The sequence below is a fragment of the Thalassophryne amazonica genome, chromosome 17 (genome assembly GCF_902500255.1).
Source record: "Thalassophryne amazonica chromosome 17, fThaAma1.1, whole genome shotgun sequence".
In the NCBI taxonomy this organism is placed as follows: domain Eukaryota; kingdom Metazoa; phylum Chordata; class Actinopteri; order Batrachoidiformes; family Batrachoididae; genus Thalassophryne; species Thalassophryne amazonica.
Window position 1 is genome coordinate 58,266,765 of NC_047119.1, and position 22,795 is coordinate 58,289,559.

The 22,795-nt window shown below is 40.2% G+C and overlaps 1 protein-coding gene across 2 annotated transcripts in view; it reads left to right on the top strand.

Annotated features, from left to right (window-relative positions):
• crkl (v-crk avian sarcoma virus CT10 oncogene homolog-like) overlaps positions 1-22,795 on the top strand; it is a 63,906-nt gene that overhangs the window by 35,156 nt on the left and 5,955 nt on the right. Inside the window, exon 3 of one of the 2 annotated variants that reach the window (XM_034192909.1) lies at positions 1-925. The exons of the other annotated variant lie outside the window; for it this stretch is intronic. Coding sequence (XP_034048800.1) covers positions 1-123 — 123 coding nt within the window. The 3' untranslated portion in view covers positions 124-925. Of the gene's footprint in view, positions 926-22,795 lie in introns of those variants that run through there. 2 annotated transcript variants of the gene reach the window in all.

The window sequence follows — 22,795 nt, forward strand, 5'->3', positions numbered from 1 at the left end:
GTTGGTGACATCGTCAAGGTGACACGAATGAACATCAACGGTCAGTGGGAGGGTGAGGTGACGGACGGAGGGGTCTCTTCCCATTCACCCACGTCAAAATCATGGACCCCAGAATCCAGATGAGAGTGACTGATCTGGGACTTCAGCTGGTTCCTTCTCACCAGTTTCCACCTGAATCTGCTGGCTGTCTCCACCTTGCCACCAGTGTCACCATGGTTACGTGCTTGCGTGCTTTGGGCTGCGCCATGATCGTGAGCCCTCTGTTATCAACCGTTGCAGGGGCTTTGTGACTGTTTACATCGTCAGACTTTGGTTTCGAGCTAAAACCTGATCCCTTGTTGTGTCTTGGTTTTCGGCTAGGCAGTATCTCGTTAGAGTCCGTTTCATTTCCAGAATACTGGGCATCGTTGTGTGTATGCCTGTGTGTGAGCGTGTGCCTGTGTGTATATGTGTGTACACAGTAGATATTTACCACATTACATCACAGTTTGTTTGTTTTTGTTCATTATTATTATTATTTCTTGGAGTGTTTGTTGCAAGTCTTTGGGGCTTTGGTAAGTTGTGTTGCTGTGAGAATATTTGTGTGTGTGTGAGATCCTGAAAGCAGTAGCCCTGGTGGGTCTGGGCGAGCACTGAAAAGAGGACTGAACCCTCCAGTCAAGTCATTCGTCAAAACAATCACTGTTGTACCTTATTCTTTGGATAAGCACACGTGCATTCACATTTCTTGGCTGTGACAACTAGCTCAGAGATTAAAGTTTTCCTGTAATTTTCAGATGTGGAGCGTACTGATATTTAAACTGGACATTGCTACTTTGACATGCATTTAAAAGAAAAGAAAAAAGGCTTTGCTAATTTTAGCATATGGAGTCGCGCTCAATCCCAGTGATGTAACCACAACAATTACAAACTGTTAGGGGGTGGGGGTTCACGTTAACAAAGACCTGCCATACCTGTATATACTAATGTTAATGGTAAATGCATGAGTTCACATGTTAACCTGAACCACACGTTGGTCTCCTTTATATGTGAAGTCAGCTGCCAAACATGCCATTGCCGTCGTAACCATCCGGTGTAAACAGTGGTGGGTACAGCTACCTGAAAGTTGGCTTCGATAACCGGTAATCTGCTAACTGCAAAATTAACTGCTAATTTTATTCTATGAATTTAACTTTGGTTTAATTTCTTGGGTCTTAAACTCTGAAAAACTGCCCCAAAAGGCTTAAATTTTAATATATAATTAACTAAATAAATTCCATTCAGTGTCCACTTTATTTAGAATACAGAAAGTATAAATAACTAATATGAAGAAATAAATACATAGAAATGTAATTTTAAATAGTGGGGTGTATTTATTCTGGCTTGTCCTGCTCCATCTCTTTGAGATGATGCTTGTTGCCTTCATGTAATGTCTGTTTCACTTACTGGGTTTAGTGTATGAGCTCTAACAGGAAGAGACATGCCATTTAACGGTTTACAAACGTTTTTGATTACTTTATTTGGGGAAAAAATGGTTAACTGTTGGCTGATCTAAACTTAGTTGAAGTGAATTGGTCTGCTAATGATTTTCAAAGTTATCTGAAAAGCTAAGCTGCTAACAAAAAAGTTAGCTCCTCTAATGAGCAGGTTAGCAGATTAGCCTCGCTGTTCCCCCACTGGGTTTAAAGAGCGGTGTGCTCCATATCGGAAAACTTAAATCTTAAACAGGTTTTAAACTGGTGATGTGTGACAAGTTTTCTGAAAGATGCAAGTGCAGGTGTACTTACAAAGTTAGTTTGAAATGGTAGATTATGCACTCACACGCCTGACTCAGATCTAGTGAGCTTTTCCTGACGTGGTGCATCCGTATGTGTTTATTGTACTATTTTTCCTCTTTTAATGCAGTTTTATTACGTGACAAGGAAAAGCTGAATAGCGGTTTTAAGTTGTGAGCTGAAAGAACGTGGCCAGGAACATTAGGTTTTTGGTGCCAACAGCATCGAGCTCCAGGGTTCGTATTCACAAAGCATTTCTGAGTCCTCTGAAAGCTCCTGACTTAGCCTAAAGATTCCTAATTTTTAGGCTAAAAAATGATCCAGGAGTGTCTGAGAGAACTCTAAGCAAGGAGGGGACAGAAACCTTTATCTTTGTGAGGAGCCCGTTGGTATGACGTCTTCAAAGAGCTGTGATTGGTTGTCACAAAAAGGGAAAAAAAAAAAATTGCTCTCCACGCTCCTAGTTGTGAATCAATCAATCAATTTTTTATATAGCGCCAAATCACAACAAACAGTTGCCCCAAGGCGCTTTATATGTAAGGCAAGGCCATACAATAATTATGTAAAACCCCAATGGTCAAAACGACCCCCTGTGAGCAAGCACCTGGCTACAGTGGGAAGGAAAAAAACTCCTTTTAACAGGAAGAAACCTCCAGCAGAACCAGGCTCAGGGAGGGGCAGTCTTCTGCTGGGACTGGTTGGGGCTGAGGGAGAGAACCAGGAAAAAGACATGCGTGGAGGGGAGCAGAGATCGATCACTAATGATTAAATGCAGAGTGGTGCATACAGAGCAAAAGAGAAAGGAACAGTGCATCATGGGAACCCCCCAGCAGTCTAAGTCTATAGCAGCATAACTAAGGGATGGTTCAGGGTCACCTGATCCAGCCCTAACTATAAGCTTAGCAAAAAGGAAAGTTTAAGCCTAATCTTAAAAGTAGAGAGGGTGTCTGTCTCCCTGATCTGAATTGGGAGCTGGTTCCACAGGAGAGGAGCCTGAAAGCTGAAGGCTCTGCCTCCCATTCTACTCTTACAAACCCTAATGGACAGTATAATCAACCAATCGTATAACTTGAACAGTATTCAGAAATTGTGTAATTGTGAAAATAATTTAATGACATGATGATGAAACTCGGCAAACTTAAATTAATTGTTGTACAGCTTCAAAATGTTTGTGCGCACCTCATTCATATGCTGATGGATTAGCTTATTGTTAGGTTTACTCTCCATGCTGGTAATTGCGCACAAGCGACATGTGAGAAGCGCTGATATGTGCTGCAGTCCAAAGCCAGAGTGGAGATCGCAGCTAGAGCCCTGTACGGGACTAATTTCTTTGTCCTGCGTCCGCTGAAATTCGGACCATTACCGCCCGTACCCGCAACGTGTGTTAGACTCCCGGCCTTTCCCGCAGTGTGTATTTTCAGTCCCGCTTGCACCCATGAAGCGCTGAGAATTTGTGCCCACAGAGTAATAAAATAATTCATTTTGCATCTACTCCCATCCCACAGAAGAAAACATGTCATTTAAGCTATTAATAGAGATTCATGGGGCTGTTTGTTTCTTTTCTTAAAGACTGTTTCATACTCAACAAAAATATAAACGCAACACTTTTGGTTTTGCTCCCATTTTGTATGAGATGAACTCAAAGATCTAAAACTTTTTCCACATACACAATATCACCATTTCCCTCAAATATTGTTCACAAACCAGTCTAAATGGGTGATAGTGAGCACTTCTCCTTTGCTGAGATAATCCATCCCACCTCACAGGTGTGCCATATGAACATGCTGATTAGACACCATGATTAGTGCACAGGTGTGCCTTAGACTGCCCACAATAAAAGGCCACTCTGAAAGGTGCAGTTTTATCACACAGCACAATGCCACAGATGTCGCAAGATTTGAGGGAGCGTGCAATTGGCATGCTGACAGCAGGAATGTCAACCAGCGCTGTTGCTCGTGTATTGAATGTTCATGTCTCTACCATAAGCCGTCTCCAAAGGCGTTTCAGAGAATTTAGCAGTACATCCAACCAGCCTCAACCGCAGACCACGTGTAACCACACCAGCCCAGGACCTCCACATCCAGCATGTTCACCTCCAAGATTGTCTGAGACCAGCCACTCAGACAGCTGCTGAAACAATCGGTTTGCATAACCAAAGAATTTCTGCACAAACTGTCAGAATCCATCTCAGGGAAGCTCATCTGCATGCTCGTCGTCCTCATTGGGGTCTCGACCTGGCTCCAATTCGTCGTAACCGACTTGAGTGGGCAAATGCTCACATTCGCTGGCATTTGGCACGTTGGAGAGGTGTTCTCTTCACGGATGATGCAAAGGAGATATGTTGCACTGCATGAGGCAAATGGTGGTCACACCAGATACTGACTGGTATCCCCCCCAATAAAACAAAACTGCACCTTTCAGAGTGGCCTTTTATTGTGGGCAGTCTAAGGCACACCTGTGCACTAATCATGGTGTCTAATCAGCATCTTGATATGGCACACCTGTGAGGTGGGATGGATTATCTCAGCAAAGGAGAAGTGCTCACTATCACAGATTTAGACTGGTTTGTGAACAATATTTGAGGGAAATGGTGGTATTGTGTATGTGGAAAAAGTTTTAGATCTTTGAGTTCATCTCATACAAAATGGGAGCAAAACCAAAAGTTGCGTTTATATTTTTGTTGAGTGTATGTGCCATATGTGGGCATGCAGTGTTGCTATGGTAACTCACTGTGTCTGTGTGCCTCCTCTGGTCTACGTTGGGTCCCCAATCCTAATGTAAGCCTTTAATTGCAGCACACAAGCCAAGTTCTCTTCCAACAGGTGAGTTTAGGTTATGGCTGCTGGCATTGCTTGCTTTGATAATGATGTTAATTTGCATGCAGTTTACATTTTTCCCATAGGGGTATCACAACGTTGTGATGACCTTCATCTCAGGCGTTATTATGTACTACGCTGGGTGGGAAAAGTAAGCTCATTCCTGATGAGGCAACCACAAACATCTCTGCATCATCAAGCCGGTAGCGTGTTAATGAATCACTGCCATTCAGTAGACTGGAAAAAATATCTCCTTCCGCTCTCGCTTTCTGCCGTTTTGTCTAAGATACTTTCAGGCTTCTCCCTCCTCTTAACCGTTTAAGGCCTAAGATGCTTTGTGAATATGTTTGTTACCAAGGAAAAATTGTAACAAATTTCTAAGAATTTGAGGAATTCTAAGATTTTTATTAGAATGACGTCACTGCAAGCTACTTTTCGCCTAAGGATGCTTTGTGAATACGGGCCCAGATGATTTCAAATTTTTTTTAATTAGGCGTGCCAAGTTTGATGGAGGTTTTACAGTAACCCCGCCAGCACTTCCCGCAGCTGTCTGAGCACCATTCACTATCACAGCAGTGCGGGATTGAGGGCTGGTCACTGGTGAGACCCTTGCTAACGTAAGTCAGGGGAGAGTCTCAGCAGGCCAATTACATCTCATCAATGCCTTTGAGAACAAAAGACAAAAGTGACTTTTAGCATCCACCAACTCCTCCACCCCCACCCCTCCGCCAAACTCGTGGTGATGCCGCTCCTGTCCGGTTAGGCTTGCAGTCTCATTGATTCCATTATATCTGCACAGATTCTCTGCACAAGGCGCCTCTTGGATTAGCGGAAAGCGTCTGTGCACCAGTTCTGTTGCAGACTAAACACTTCGGACCTGTAGAGTTCTGCTGTTTAAATATCCCCTGTTATCCTTCCCCCTCTGTCCTCTTTAACAGTATTGTGCAGCTTTTGTTTGTTCACCCCCTTCCTGCACACTTTTTTTTTAAAGTAGTTTTTGGTTAGCTAAATCAACATATTCTGATGTTTGAATTTGTTGAGGTTTTATTAATAGTACCTAAAGTTCAAAAGGGAAAAAAAAATGCTGCTGGTTGCCTCTGTGCATGACCTCTTGGCCAGGGAAGTGGTTCTCTTTGGCCAAATGCTGCTTAATGTATTTATTTAGTTAAAAGTTTACTCAATATTTTTAAAATGCCTCCTGGTCTGAAACCAGTGGTTTTCTGTTTGAACCTTCATGGAATCTACTAATTAAGCAATACACCCTGTTTTTTCTCTTTCTTTTAAGATGTGTTTGCTTTTCCTCGTGCTTCAGATTGTTTTGTAATGGCATTAACAATATTACCATGCTGTTTTTTTTCCCCCCTCATTCTTGGAAAGTCTCTTTTGTGTAAGAATTAAAAAATATTGTGCCTTTTATTTTCTTATACCATTTACATGTGTTAATATTTCCCACGGTTAACACCTGTGCTGGTATTAACTCTATGTACAGAACAAGTAAATAAAAATGACGTCTACTTCTTTAAGCAGCTCTGCCCTGTGCGTGTTGTCTATCTGGATCACAAGACGCTTGCTCCAGTTTCTGACTGCTCTGTTTTTGGTTCTGGCTGTGCCCAGGAGAAACAAACCAATTAATGAATTCTAATGAAGTGCTAATAAAAGGGAGTCAGCTGACCTGCAGGTGTGGAATAGGAAAGTTTTCAAGGGCATCGCCTCATGTGACTTCCACTGCTGGGGTGTGTCCACAGAAGTAACTTGGAGGGTCCTTGGAACATATTAAAAACCTTAGATGCATCTTCTGGCCACGTTGATATGACTTGGCGTCAAATTTTGGCAAGTGTCAAAACCGTTACCCTGAGGTATCAGTTGAGTTAATACAGATACGCTCCAGTCCTGCCCCGGGCCACAAGTTGAGCATGTTGACCACAGTAATTGGAAGTCTATATAAGTGCTCTGGGGGAGGGAATAATATTTAGCAATATTTGTTGAGTGGTGTGCCTGGACCCAAACAGGGTGACAGCTTTTTGGAGGGATTTGGTACGCTTATGTATTTTGGGTCAAGGATGAATGTTGTGAAAACGGAAAGTTGATAGGACAAAAATTTTGGGGAGAAATTTGCGATTTTAGCTAGCCTGTAAATTGATGTTGTGCTGCAATGCACCATGGGAGTGCAGGTTAGAGGTTTTAAATGTTGATGTTCCTGTTTAACAGTGTTGTCAGTGTTATTGATTTAGGTGTTCTTGTAGTTGAATTGGTTTAGTCAGTTTAGTTAAGTGTCATGTTGCTGGTACTACAACCCCTGGCAAAAATTATGGAATCAGCCTCGGAGGATGTTCATTCGGTTGTTTAATTTTGTCGAAAAAAGCAAATCAGACACGACACAAAACTAAAGTAATTTCAAATGGCAATTTTCTGGCTTTAAGAAACACTATAAGAAATCATGAAAAATTGTGGCAGTCAGTAACGGTTACTTTTTCAGACTAGAGAGGGAAAAAATATGGAATCATCAATTCTGAGGAAAAAATGGAATCATGAAAAAAAAGGCCGCTCCAACACATCACTACTTTTTGTTGCACCACCTCTGGCTTTTATAACAGCTTGCAGTCTCTGAGGCATGGACTTAATGAGTGACAAACAGTACTCTACATCAATCTGGCTCCAACTTTCTCTGATTGCTGTTGCCAGATCAGCTTTGCAGGCTTGTCATCGACCATTTTCTTCAACTTCCACCAAAGATTTTCAATTGGATTAAGATCCGGACTATTTGCAGGCCATGACATTGACCCTATGTGTCTTTTTGCAAGGAATGTTTTCACAGTTTTTGCTCTATGGCAAGATGCATTATCATCTTGAAAAATGATTTCATCATCCCCAAGCATCCTTTCAATTGATGGGATAAGAAAAGTGTCCAAAATATCAACGTAGACTTGTGCATTTATTGATATGTAATGACAGCCATCTCCCTAGTGCCTTTACCTGACATGCAGCCCCATATCATCAATGACTGTGGAAATTTACATCTTCTCTTCAGGCAGTCATCTTTATAAATCTCATTGGAACGGCACCAAACAAAAGTTCCAGCATCATCACCTTGCCCAATGCAGATTCGAGATTCATCACTGAATATGACTTTCATCCAGCCATCCACAGTCCACGATTGCTTTTCCTTAGCCCATTGTAACCTTGTTTTTTTTCTGTTTAGGTGTTAATGATGGCTTTCGTTTAGCTTTTCTCTATGTAAAGCACATTTCCTTTAGGCGGTTTCTTACAGTTCAGTCACAGACGTTGACTCCAGTTTCCTCCAGTTTCCTCCCATTCGTTCCTCATTTGTTTTGTTGTGCATTTTCGATTTTTGAGACATACTGCTTTAAGTTTTCTGTCTTATGCTTTGATGTCTTCCTTGGTCTACCAGTATGTTTGCCTTTAACAACCTTCCCATGTTTGTATTTGGTCCAGAGTTTAGACACAGCTGACTGTGAACAACCAACATCTTTTGCAACATTGCGTGATGATTTACCCTCTTTTAAGAGTTTGATAATCCTCTCCTTTGTTTCAATTGACATCTCTCGAGTTGGAGCCATAATTCATGTCAGTCCACTTGGTGCAACAGCTCTCCAAGGTGTGATCACTCCTTTTTAGATGCAGACTAATGAGCAGATCTGATTTGATGCAGGTGTAGTTTTGGGGATGAAATTTACAGGGTGATTCCATAATTTTTTCCTCAGAATTGAGTGATTCCGTATTTTTTTCCCTCTGCTTGGTCTAAAAAGTAACCGTTACTGACTGCCACAATTTTTTTCCCTGATTTCTTATAGTTTTTTAAAGCCAGAAAGTTGCCATTTGAAATGACTTTAGTTTTGTGTCATGTCTGTGATCTGCTTTTTTTTCTACAAAATTAAACAACTGAGTGAATATCCTCCGAGGCCGGTGATTCCATAATTTTTTGCCAGGGGTTGTATAAGTGAAAACAGTACTGACAAGAACCTCTCTGTGCTTTGTGTGTAACTTCGATTCCAGAGAAACGTGGGAGAGCTGTCATTTGCCAATTAGTATGCTTATGTATTTTGGGTCAAAGATGAGCGCTGCAAAAATGGAATGTTAGACAAATTTTTGGAGAAGCTACAGTATTGGCAAAGAACCCTGACAATGAACGAATAATCCATTCTGACTCGCACGCCATTCCAGCAGGGAGTGGTAAATCATCAGTTCAATATATAATTGTACATATATTAAAAAATATATATTAAAAATACATGGATGACACAAGAAAGTGAAAACACACTTATTTCCACTGTGGTCCATCTAAAAATCAAATAAAATAGAAGTACTACAATAATAAGTGTCTATGATAACTAAACAACTTATAATACATTAAGACAGTAAATTAATATGAAACTTACACAGAAAGTGAAAACACGTATTTCCATTGTGGTCCATCTAAAATGACAAAATATAAGTAATAAATAAGTGTATATGATAAGAATCTAAACAACTTATAAATACATTAAGACAGTAAATTAATATGAAAAATGACATAATTAACAAGAAAAAAAGGGTTTGAATTCTATTAAACTGTTGAGGTCTAAAGTCTACAAACATTCTGGACTTGCATGCCATCCCAACTCATTAAAGAAACTTTGCATAATTATTACCACCCTTGAAAAATGTCTACCTATTTTCTGTGATTTCCTGTTGATTTACTGCTGATGAATTATACCTTATGTGTGGTTTTGACTGATTCTGGTGTTTTTCTTCCTGTCTAGATGCTGAGGGCAATGTGCGGGATGCTGGACTGACTGAGATGCCATGCTCCAGATAATGTAGCAGATGTTGTTTTGGTTTCCTGTTTTCTGTTTTTCACTTTGTAAAATTTTGTAAAACCTTGTAAATGTTGAATGGCTTAAGCAGTGGGTCACCCCTTTGACTCTGGTCTGCTTGAGGTTTCTTCCTCAGTATCATCATTAGTGCTTGCTCTAGGGGTTGGTAAGTTTAGACCTTACTTGTGTGAAGTGTCTTGAGGCGGGTTTGTTGTGATTTGGCACTGTATGTAATTAAATAAAAAATAAATACCTTTGGTCACATGACCTGTGACCTTGAAAGGTTAAACTCGAGGTAATTACTCAAGCCCATATGCAAGTTTAAAATGGAGCATTGTGTTGGGATAAATGGTCAGATTTGACAAAATGAATCAAATTTGAACGTAATGAGTGACCTTTGTTTTTAAGCTTCATGTGACCTTTGGCCACAATGTCAAACTGCCATTAAACCCTGTTAACTTGCTTATTTGGGCTGATGTGCGATTTCATAAATAGCTCATCTACAGTGTCATCTAGTGGTGATGTTGCAGATTGCATTTTGGGGAGCTGATTCCTCTTATTGTTATCCAGATGCACTTTGAATTGTAAAACAATTTGCCGCTGTATCAGCACAGCACAAGTTTGATTTTTATGCTTGTTGCTTTAAACTGAGGAACTGCTTCTCGCCACACACCTCTTCTCCAAAGGGAGGAGGAGCAGGAGTGATGTCACAGCTGAAGGATTTATACTACTGTTATTATTATATTGCTATTACTTTATAATGTCTATGGAAGATCGAGTTGTTGGAATGCACCAACGGAGGGGAGACTTGTACAAAAATGTTTTTACTGCAATAAGGTTGACATAGCTCGAGACATTATACCCAGCCCCTCCCCTGAAGACAGAGTGGGTGTGGCAAGCACCAGCTACTTTTTGTTAAAGTGACAGGTTGTATCGTTTATTTCAAAGATTTCTTTAATATCTATGTTTGTTGTTATGGAACTGCCCTTGGTAGCTGCTTGTGCGGCGATGTCCCCTTTTCCTGTCCTCTCTACATGTTGACAAGCATCATGCACACTCTGCTCACTGATGTGCTCTCGATGCGATTCTTCCCCAAATCTTTCTGAATGTCCCAGATACAGCTTGCTTCTCGCTTGTGACACATTTACAGCTAATTGTTCCCGTCTTAAGCTGAGGGAATTAGAATTCCAGTGCTGGCGGTGGTTTCATCAGGTCAGACTCGCTGCATGAAATCAAAATTTTGGTTCAAGCGCCAACACCCACCAAACCTGGCACACATATGCAGATGTTATGGAATCACATGGGTGAGAAACAGGTTTACCAAAGGTAAATCATTTTGGGCCAAAGTCATGTCTGTCTGTCTGTTGATCTGCTGATTTCTGCAAAATTTTGCCCTCAAAGAATTCATTTGAAGGTGTTTGATTTTCAACTTGGTTTATGTTAAATGTGACACACTCGGGCAGCCCGATTCTGGAATTGCCCAGGTAGGGTTCGGCTGTAGTCGGTTATTTGGGTGAAAGTTGAGGTCGGTGGAGCAGGAATTAAAGTTCTCAGTCTCTATGATGGATTTTTGGATTTCTCGTAAAACCTTCTTACCTCTCAATAAGGTCGCACTTTCCATATAAATACCACAATTCTTGATTGTTCCTGCTCAGAGACTGTACACCAGGGGCACATCCAGGCAGAAAGAGGTGTTGTGGGGGGACATGCCCTCCACAACAGCCATTAATTAAAGATCTACTTTTGAAGACATTTTTCATAGTACTACTTTTTTAATAATATTTTAACAACTAAAATGTTTAAATCGGTATTTCTCTGGGCCTACATTTTACTATACTTCTGGACTAAGTTTAATTAATGAGCCATATAAAATACATTTAGTTAAATTAACTTTTCTGCATAACTAAAGTGGGATGTGAAGCAATATATTTTTTTAATGTAATGTTTAAGCTCAGCATTCCTGGGTTTTGTTTTGGGGGGTTCTAGCTTTAAAATCAGGTCAGTTAGGATGATGGAAGCCAAAAATATGAAAATGATTGCAGCTCTTGTGGTTAGTAATCTGATTAAACCAACCTGTAGGTTGTAATATTAGTTTTGGTTAAAGGCAAAGAAAAGGTGAAAATGTGCCAAAGAAAATACAAAACACCCATTAAGCAGTACAACTAAATTAGGGGATCAGGGTGAGAAATAAAACCCTCCAGAATGCACCCCTGGACATCAAAACCCCAAATTTTCTGGGGGCTTTGAGCGGTCCCCAGACCTCCTGCTAACAAAGATCCACTTTCCCCAAAAAAGATATTGGCAATATAAGATTGTGAATTTTTTATTTGAATACTATGCAAAAAAAAAATTATGGTGGCAAAGAAAATTATTTTTAGCAATTAAATTGTTAAAAAAATCAAAGCCATTACAGCTTTGTAAAAAGAATGTATTCTACAGTATGACCCTTTGATTGGGGGGGGGGGGGGGGGGGGGGGGGGGTTTAAAAACAAATGCACAGACAAACTGAGTTATTGCTGTATTTTGTTTTCTTATTATCTTTAGCAGATTCTGACAGATGTGTGGGATGGAGGCATGCACTCATCTCACTTCTCATCTAGTTGTCTTGTAAACCTAAAAGAAATCCTGTTGTCACGTACAAACCTTTGGAAGAACACACACCCAAGTTCTATTTTACCCAAAAGCAAAAAAAAAAATTGTACAGTGAAATCTGCAGAGTGGGTCATTGCTTACACACTGCTCGACAGATACCTGTGGCGGCACCACCAATGCAAAGGGGTTAAAGTTCACCAGCAAGAGTAAGAGAAGAGTGGGCACTGGCTCCAGTCTACTGCGTTGCCATGGTGATGGTAGCCACGTTGTTGGAGGCCATGTTCAGCTGGAGACAGCAGATGAGGCAGAGTGGGCGAGGGTGTCAACATCACCAGACGCGCCATATTCCACAGATCTGTGGGGGATTCATAATGAGGTATTTTTGCTTGTTTTGTTCCGCACACCTGCACCACATCTGGTGTTTAAGTATCATCACACCATGATTAAATCAGACCTGTAGGGCGGGTAAGTGGCGGACGCTAGGATATAAATTAAATATAGGTAAAACCCAAATTATGACTTAATATTCCCCTTCAAAAGAGATTAAAAATAAAATCACAGTTGATGGTCTAAGAAAGCAATTAGATATTTGGGTGTGGCTCACCCACAACCCAGGTGACTTGTATAGGAAAAACTTTGACAATGTAAATAGGAGGATTAAAGAAGAGTTCACACAATGGGCAACATATATATTTGATTTTAGTGCAAGAATTGAGGTGATAAAGATGTCAGTGTTGCCTAGATTATTATACTTATGTCATTGCCTGTTAAAATTCCTCACTCACAGTTTCATGAATGGGACAAATATCCAATTTGTTTGGAAAGGACAAAAACCTAGAGTTAAATACAGTACACTGATGATCAAAAAAGAAAGAGGAGGATTTTCCCTCCCAAGTCTATATCTACTATCTTCGGCTCAACTTAAAACAGTTATACAGTGGTGTGATGCTTGTGAGGCTAGATGGAAGGAAATAGAAAGAAAATGTGGAAATATTCCAGTACAAGCTTTGATTGGCGATCAGAAACTAACAAGGCATGTCAAAAGGAGTTAAATCCGCTGGTTTCCTTTACACTATCGACTTGGTTTGGGGTGGTGAAAAAACTAAATATGAGCGACCAGATAAGAGTTTTAAGATGGGCTGCATTTGACTGAGTTCAAACCTAATCAAATGGATTCAGCTTTTAAAAACTGGTCATATAAAGGTATAACTGCATATTGTAAACTATTAAATAAGAATGCCATGCCGAGTTTCCAAAACCTGCAGCAGAAATTTAATATAGAAAACAGATTTTTTTTAGGTATTTACAATTACGTCAATAATATTTTCAAAAGTAGTGAAAGTGTCAGAAAATAATGGGATAATTCATCTGGTTATACAAGCTTACCATAATCAATGTAAATCGATCATTTCTAAACTCTATCAAGGCTTGTTGAATGGCAACTGCAAATCAACAGATTATATTAAAAAAGATGGGAGAAAGAACTAAATATGGATATTTCAGATGAACAGTGGGACAATGTGTGAATCTGCAATGTCAACTTCTTCCTCAAATTACTGGAGAGAGTTTTGTTGGAAAAGTTTGGTCCGACTCCAAAACAACAACAAGGGAGAAACTTGGGTGCTGTTAAGTGTTGGAGAGGTTGTGGGGACAAAGAGGCCAACCGCACTCACATTTTCTGGTCCTGTCCAAAAATTACTGGATTTTGGAGTGGTGTTAAAGTGGAAATAGAACGGATTTGGGTTTAGAATTGCAGCAACCCATTTTGACATTATTGCTAGGAGCTCCCTGAGGAAATGTCAATAAATGATAGATACTTATTTAAAATCTTTGGTGCTGCAGCCAAAAAAAACAATTACCCAAAATGGCTTCTGCCAGACCCTCCAAAGCTGGAGGACTGGCTGAAAAGAGTTGAAGAAACTCACAAAATGGAGAGATTAACATTTATGCTCAGACTGCAGCCAGATCTTTATGTAACAAAGTGGGAAATGGACTAAATTTACAGGAAACTGATGTGTGGCTGGTCTCAAGTTCCCTGTGAATATTAAATTCATTGCTGCTCTTAAAATTGTTTTGAATATGATCATGTTTATACTGTTTACTTTTAATGCTTATTATAGGACTGAATTTGATTTTAGTAGCCGACTGTTATATTGTTATAGTTATATTGTTTTGTGGTGTGTGTATAATTAAGTGGAAAAATTAATAAAAACTGTCAAAAAAGAAAATAAGTTACTCCCAGCACTGTTATACAACAGAAATCTGAGAACAGCATCAAGGCTATTTTTAATTCATTTCTGTGGTCTGTAGTGCTACTTAATACAACAATTTAGTATTTATTTTAAGATATTAAGTAAAACATTGGACACCTTGTTTTCATTTTTCATTCGGGACCAAAGGAAGAAGTTCCTTCCTTTCATTGCTCATAAAGGTCATATTTTAAAATGGAAAGCAAAGTAGTTTTTTTTTTTTTTTTTTTTGCTCATCCAAAAATGCTGTTCTATGGCTTAAAAACTGTATCCGATCTGAAGCATTTAATTTGCGATCCATGACACCCCCACTAACTACCTTAATAAAACTTAACTAAACCTTTGCACTGAATAATTGCTCTAATAAAATGCTTCGTTTGTTACTGTAGACGTGTACAAATCCTCTGTGTACGGATTTCCATCAAAATTTGTTTACGTGTTCCGTTTATATCGCCATATATAAAACCTCTAACTTAAAATGAATGTTTATTTATTTTATGGCTTTATTTTGACACAAAATGCGCTCCTCTCAAAACTTGTCCCTGTGAGTACATCAAATTTACCTCTTCTCTTCTTTGGCATTTAATGGCAGCTGGCATCCTTATTGTTGCACTGCTGCCACCTGCTGCATCAGTCCGTTATAGCAGTACTAAATCCTCTCGAGTCCGGTGTCCCCCAGAAGCACTTTGATGCAGACCAAAGTGCTTCTTTTTTAATTTTTTCTTTAAATATAGCACAAAATATGACATGTGCATTGTATTTAACTTGAATTACCATAAATAGCTGGTTACAAAACATTATCAGAGCCTGAGTTAGTTACTTTAATTCATTCTGCTTAATACAGATTCATTGATGTCTGAGAAGAGCCCCATATGGAGCAAATGGGCCCTTTTTAGGCACTGAGGGGTGGGAGCAGCATCCCTCCTCCCCCAAATAGGATAAAGAACCACTTTTGAACACATTTTGCCATTTTGAACATATAATAATAATATTATTATTTACTAATACTACTAACTATTAATAATGAATATGATTTTAACTAAAATATTTAATCAGTATAATGCTGAGTGTACTAGTTTTACTCCTGCAATTCTGTGCTAAGTAAAATTAAGGACCAATATAAAAAAACAGTGTTTACTGGGGAAAGAAAGAAAACTGAAAGGAGGAGCTTTTTTGAAATGTTTTTCTCCTAATTGCACAGTAAATTTGGTTTGTTTGGTAAACTTGTCACAGACCGAACAGTCCTCTCTAAAAATTGAGAGCTGAAGTGGACCAGAATGAAGTAAACACACGATGTGAACACAAAAACATTCAGTTCATTTTCTGTTGGTCCACTTTTAGAGGGCTGAGTTCTGTTTTTTAAAAAGGGACTACGTGTGAAAACACCCTTAGTTTCATGAACCAAGTTGACTTCATCATTAAGAGATGATGTCAAGCTATGATAGAATTTCTACTTGCTCACATCTCGAGCAGGTTACAACATTGTACTAACAAGGTTTAAGGCAGTTGCTTGCTTGAATCATTTCACAGGAATTAACTCAGATTTTTCCCTTCCTGTTTCTTGTGACAGATTCTTCTGATTCTTCTGACAGATTCTTCTTATGACTAAGCATTCTTGTCATTCCAGAGACGAGTGAAGGACTTTCATAATGTGTTGAGGTCTAGGTATCCTTATTCTGGAGTTCTCATGTTCATATTTCAGTCAGTGTTTCCATGATGATGTATTTTCTAATTTAATTTAAAATAAAGTGGCTGTTGCTTGAACTGATGGGAGGCACATTCAGAGTGATCCCACTGTCCTCTGTTTAAATAACTCTTTAAAACTCAACTGGAGATCTGACAAAGGGGTTGAATATCTTTTTAGCAACAGTTGCTCTTCAGTAGTGCTAAGATTATATTTGAGGTGCATGAAGTCATTATTGGACGAGTGCCATAATGTTTCATTTTGCCCTGATTTTGCTGAATAACAGACTTGATGCCTTCTCTGTGTTCTCTGTAGGAAGTATCATTCTGGCTAGCAGTTTAGTCTGAATAATTTTGATTTATTCATTTGTTTTTGACCCTCTCAAAGGCTCCCTGTTGCAGTTTTGTTATAAATCACACTTGTTGTTGGGAAGGTATTGTATCAAATCTGAATGTCAGATTTATTTAAAGTAAGATGGGGCAAGTACAGCTGCAGCGGCTCGAGGCTCCCCGCTGTTTTGCACCTTTTGGGGTTTTATAGATTTATTTAGTCTTTATAATTCTTCTCCTGCCACAAACATGTCACAGCAACCCCATCTATACATGCCAAGACCTGATAAACATTGGATTTCAGGCAAAAATGGAAATTACTACTGCCTTTTCAAGGACCCACAACATTCCGTCTGAGGCGCAGAGACCGCCGGACACCCTGTGGTTTATCGGGCCCAGCAGGCATCAGAAGTTGCACGGGCAGACTAAGCAGAAACGTGGATGCCAGGTGGGCCTGTTAGTCCAGCTAAGGAACAAACTGCACAGACCTCCACTACCATCTATCTTCCTCTCAAACGCCAGATGGATTAGCTGCAGTCACAAATTGTCTGCATCAGCCACATCCTTGAGTGTTGTCTGCTGATTGTTAGTGAATCCTGGCTGCACCTGCACATCCCGACGCCACAGTGGACCTAGCAGGCCGCACCTTTCACCACAGTCCCCGATAAGAGCATAGGAGGGGGACTCTTACGTGCTTGAGGACTGGTGCTCAGACAGCAGAGTGATAGACGCCCACTGCTCACCGGAACTAGAAGCCATGTCTGTCCAGTGCCGACCCTTCTACGTGCCACGGGAGCTAACAATAGCAATTGTGACTGCTGTTTACATACCCCGCAATGCCAGCGTTAGCACAGCACTCGGCCTGCTTCAGATCATGGTGTCTAAACAGAGGGCTCACTTGCATAGCGTGCACATCATTGCTGGGGACTTTAATAAAGGATGCCTCAAGACTGTTCTCTCCAAATTCCACCAACATGTCAAGTGTGCAATGAGGGGAGATATCACACTTGATCATGTTTCTTCTAATATAAACCATGCCTACAGAGCGACCCCCTTCCCCCATCTCAGACAATCAGGCCACCTTTCTCTTCTCACCTTTCCAGAATACATCCTCTCTGGAGGCAAACAAACCCAGCCACCCAGACCATCAAAGCCTGGCCTCACCCAGCGGCAGGACTGCTTTGCCTGCACAGAGTGGAGCATTTTTGAAGATCAGGACCTGGACCACACACACACAGTCTGTCCTGTCAGGTACTGTGTAGGAAATGTCACTGAAAACGGATGCATCCGGGTCTTTCCAAACAGGAAGCCCTGCATGATGAAGGAAGTCCGGACCCTGATCAGAGCTTGTAACTCGCCCTTCAGGATGGGAGACAGAGCTCTCTACAGCACTGCCAGAGCTGACCTGAGGAAGGGTATCAAAGATTCCTAACCACAGAAAATAAAGGGATACCTGATGGACAGTAACGCTCATCACACCAGCTACAACTCTACACAGCGAATTTTGCAGAGTAAAATGCATTCTACAGGGACTACAATGGATCCCACTCCAACAAGAGTTAAATCAACTCTATTATATGGCTATGCTAGTATGCACCTCTGATTGGTCTGATATTTTCCCATATCAGACCGTTACCATGACAGCCAGTCTAGATCACGTATCAGATTTGCGACTTCGTTTAAAATTTTCACGGCACAAAACAAAAAGTAACAAAGAAATTGAGTGAAGAGGACCATTCTGGAAGCGAATTCTATTACACTGACGAGTTTGAATTGGAGGAATTAACAACAGACTAGCTCGAAGTGGACATGCAAAATTAATACCAACAAGATGAAAACACCAGCTCTGAACAGCCATATAATACAAAATTATTAACCTTGCTTGCTTGGTCTGTACAGGATATCAGACCTGTCTTTTTGGTACTGCATTTTTTTTTGTACTGTCAAGACCTCAGTCTGATATTTTTCCATGCAGATCTCTTGCTCTGTTAATTATCCTTTATTATAGTGTGAAATTAGCTCTATCATCTTGTCAAATTAAGTTTTTTAACTGCAATAAGAGTCATTCACAGCATGATAATTTGTTTTACACTGTGATAAGAGTTTATTTAGCTCCATTTGGAGTGGGACCAAATGTAGTTCTGGGCAATTTATTTGCTGTGCAGACTTTTACTGTGTACATGCCATATTTTGACTCTTGCACGCACAATTGCGAGAGCACTTAGACCTTCCTGTGTAGTTGCACATGAGATCATCAGTGACCTCTGAAACTAACATTTAATTTTATTTATTTCATTTATATAGCGCCAAATCACAACAAAGTTGCCTCAAGGCACTTCACACAAGTAAGGTCTATCCTTACCAACCTCTAGAGCAAGCAGACAGGGGACAGTGGTAAGGAAAAACTTCCTCTGATGATTTGAGGAAAAAATCTCAAACAGACCACATTCAAAGGGGTGACCCTCTGCTTGGGCTATCCTATCGACACAATTAACAATACGAATATACAGCAAATTTGGGAGACCATGCTGGTGCATACGACGGAAGGCCTGCAGCAGAAGACGTACTCTCATGTCTGGGTGGAGCCACACCTCAGAGAGGGGAAAAAAAACAGAATCAGGTGGCAGAAAGACAACAAATACAGTATAATTTGTCAGTATTAAGCAACAAGAAAAACAGAAAAAATACTAAGGTGGTCGCCGCCCGCTAGCCCTAAACGTCACTAAAGGACCCAGGCTTCAGATAAAGTTGAGGCTGCTGCCTCTCTGCTTACTAATAAAATTAATTTAAAAGGGTAGAAAGCACAGTAACATACTGTGCTAGTATGCTAGCATACAAATGGGAAAATAAGTGTGTCTTAGGTCTGGGACTTGAAAGTCTGTACAGAATCAGTTTTTTTGATGCAGGGAGATCATTCCACAAAGCAGGTGCAGGATAGAGAAAGCTCTGTGTCCCGCAGACTTTTTATTCACCCGAGGGACACAAAGTAGTCCTGCACCCTAAGAATGCATAGCCCGGGCCAGTACGTAGGGTTTAATTAGGTCAGCTAGGTAGGGAGGTGCCGGTCCGTGAATAATTTTATCGGTTAGTAACAGAACCTTACTGATCTCACAGGGACAGGAAGCAAGGGAAAAGATGCCAAAATGGATGTAATGTGGTCAAACTTTAGCTTCCTGTCAAACATCTGGCAGCAGCATTTTGAACCATTTGGAGACTCTTAATGCTGGACTGCAGTAAACCAGAAAATAGAACATTGCAGTTGTCCAATCTAGAAAAAACACATGCATGAATCAGGGTCTCAGCATCAGCCATAGACAGGATGGGACGAATCTTCACTATATTTCGCAGGTGGAACGAAGCAGGTCCTTGTAAGTCTCTAATGTGGAGGTCCTAGGACAACGTAAGATCAAAAATTATCCCAAGGTTCCTCACTTTGTCAGTGTGATGTATGACACACAAGCCTAGGCTATGCGTTAGCTGCTCAAATTGATGCCAATGTCTCACTGGACCAAGAATCATCATTTCAGACTTGTCAGAGTTTAAAAGTAGGAAATTGCTGATCATCCAGCTTCTCATTGATGCAAGGCAATCTTCTAAGCATTTTATGTGGATGAGATTACCAGCAGTTATCGCATGTATAACTGATTATCATCAGCTTAGCAATAAAAGCAATCCCAAAACACTGCAATATGTGCCCAAGGGGTGCTACATAAAGGGAGGAAAAGCAGGGGGCTTAAGACGGACCCCTGTGGAACCTCAAATTTCATGTCACTAAGGTTAGAGGTAGTGGTATTGTGCAAACCACAGTCAGAACGACTGGTCCAGGCATTGACATTAAGCTTTTAGTGTAGTTGTCCATAGGACAAGTAACCCCGGCAGTTTACTTGTCCTATAGGATAAGCTGGTTGTCTGGACAAGCAAGTGCCGTAGGTGCGAGCCGTGTGAAGCCAATGGCGCGTGTCACCTAGGGGTGTCCAGGGTCGTGCTACTGTGGAAGTACTGAAATTACACTTTTTTCATGAATTGCTCTCTCCTTTCTGGGTGATTAAAATTCAATTTCAATGGTTTTAGATGCATTGAAAGCAAGAATAGACAAAACAAATTACACTTATGTTGCAATATCAAAGTTCTTTTTTGTATTTTTCTGTCAAAGTTAATAAAATAAATAACATTGAAAAGTTTAAAAACACATTAATATTTGATGGACATAGCATTTGCTCTCTTACTTAAAAATGACGCATTGTATCTTCAGTCCAGTAAGAGTCCAGGCAGTGTTTTCTGTCATGTTGACAGTTTAGCTTATTTTTTTTTTCTCAACATTTTTGAGTGGAATTCCATACTCATTAAAAAAAAAACTATAACCCCTAATTGTCTTGTTTGAACAAGAGCTAAATCTAGACTGATTTGATTGTCAAATCAGAATCAATTTATTACTAAATAAGTTCTCACATGCAGTAATTTGATCGGGTGTCATTAGTGCATAAACAACAATAATAAAAAGAAAATGAAAAAAATAATTCTGGAAGACGTAAAGGAGTAAATTTGCTGTTTTAATGATGAAATCGTGGATGAAAAACTTTCTGAATCAGTTTTTTACACTTTACTGTTTCACTGAGGCTGTGTGGTGAAGATCGTTGATTACAATTGCTTCACTGCTTTTTACAGCGTGTAGCGTCTGTTCACACTTTTTCCTCCTCTCTCTCTCACTGTGTGTGAGGGAACGAGAGACTCTTCACTCTCATACGGTATTTGAGCAAACTTTGAAAACATGAAGGCTTTCAGCTGTAAAATAAACCCTATAAATTAATTTCTGTTGCTATGCAAGCAGAAGGAGCTCTTTTTATCTGAAGACTTTGACAGTTTTTTTCCACTGTGCTCTCTGAGCCGCAGCCTGCCAGCAGGGGAGGGGCAAGCGGGCAGTTCAGCACAAGCAGCCTGGCTGGATTTTAGAAAACTACCTGAGAGCAGGGCAGAGTGTGACGGCACTGTCATAACACTGATGGCATGACGCCGTTGTCCCATTGTCTGGGGAGAACCCTGTGATATCATGTTTCCCGATTGTCTACTGCGTGGAGAGTGGCGGGAAAAACCAAAGACGTTTCTTGCGAGGTGCGAGACGAGACGTGATGTAAATAAGAAAAACAAAAAGACGACGGTCGGTATTTTGGTTCCAGAGTGATGAAAATAAAGAATTTGAACGTTTAAACCAAAGAAAAAAAGTGCCACTTGTCCAGTCCGGACGATTTAGAGCATATTGCTTGTTCGATCACATTTTACACTTGTCCCGGACAATCGGACAAGCGTTAATGTCAATGGTAGTGGTCAGGTATGATGTCAACCATGCAAGGGCACTCCCAGTAATCCCAAAATGATTCTACAGCCTATCGAGTAGAATATGGTGATCCACGGTGTCGAATGCAGCACTAAGATCTAACAGCACCATAACTGTAGTGGTGATAACCAGTGAATAAGATGTGCTGGAGATATTCATCCTCCTTTCATCATCATCAAGAGGTGAGCCCACATTAGGGTTGGCTACGCTTGCATTTATCCAAACCTTCACTTGCTATATGCATCTCAGAACATGCTGCTTGAACCTATCCTCAGGTAGGCTTCTTGGCAAATCAAAATAAGTGTTTAAAATAAGTAACACTCAAAATCCTTATAATAGCTTTTATTGCCATACATAGAAATGCATTGTGAACTGTACATTCTATTTCAAATCAAACATTAAGAAAAATGTATCAAATTTATTACTTTACAGAAAGTGAAAAAGGAATATTATTAAAAATTTCAGTCTGCATTTTTCTTCGCAATTTCAAATATTTACTGCATACAGTGAAAAATACTTGGAAGATTTATTTTTCCTGTGAATCACTGAACTAATATTTAATTGTATAAACACTGTTTATGAGAACTGCTTCACATCTGTGTTATGCTGAAACGATTAGTCGAGTAACTCGAATAATTGGATTACAAAACTATTCGAGGCAAATTCTGTACCTCGAAGCTTTAAACGTTGTAGTAACATAAGCCGGCCTGTGTGTGGTGCTGCAAACATCCCCAAAAAAAAAGACTAAATCAAATAAATTTATTTATATAGCGCCAAATCACAACAAACAGTTGCCCCAAGGTGCGTTATAGTGTAAGGCAAAGCCATACAATATTACGGAAAAACCCCCAACGTCAAAACGACCCCCTGTGAGCAAGCACTTGGCGACAGTGGGAAGGAAAAACTCCCTTTAAACAGGAAGAACCTCCAGCAGACCAGGCTCAGGGAGGGGCAGTCTTCTGCTGGGACTGGTTGGGGCGAGGGAGAGAGCCAGGAAAAAGACATGCTGTGGAAGAGAGCAGAGATCAATCACTAATGATTAAATGCAGAGTGGCGCATACAGAGCAAAAAGAGAAAGAAACACTCAGTGCATAATGAAACTCCCCCAGCAGTCTAAGTCTATAGCAGCATAACTAAGGGATGGTTCAGGGTCACCTGATCCAGCCCTAACTATAAGCTTTAGCAAAAAGGAAAAGTTTTAAGCCTAATCTTAAAAGTAGAGAGG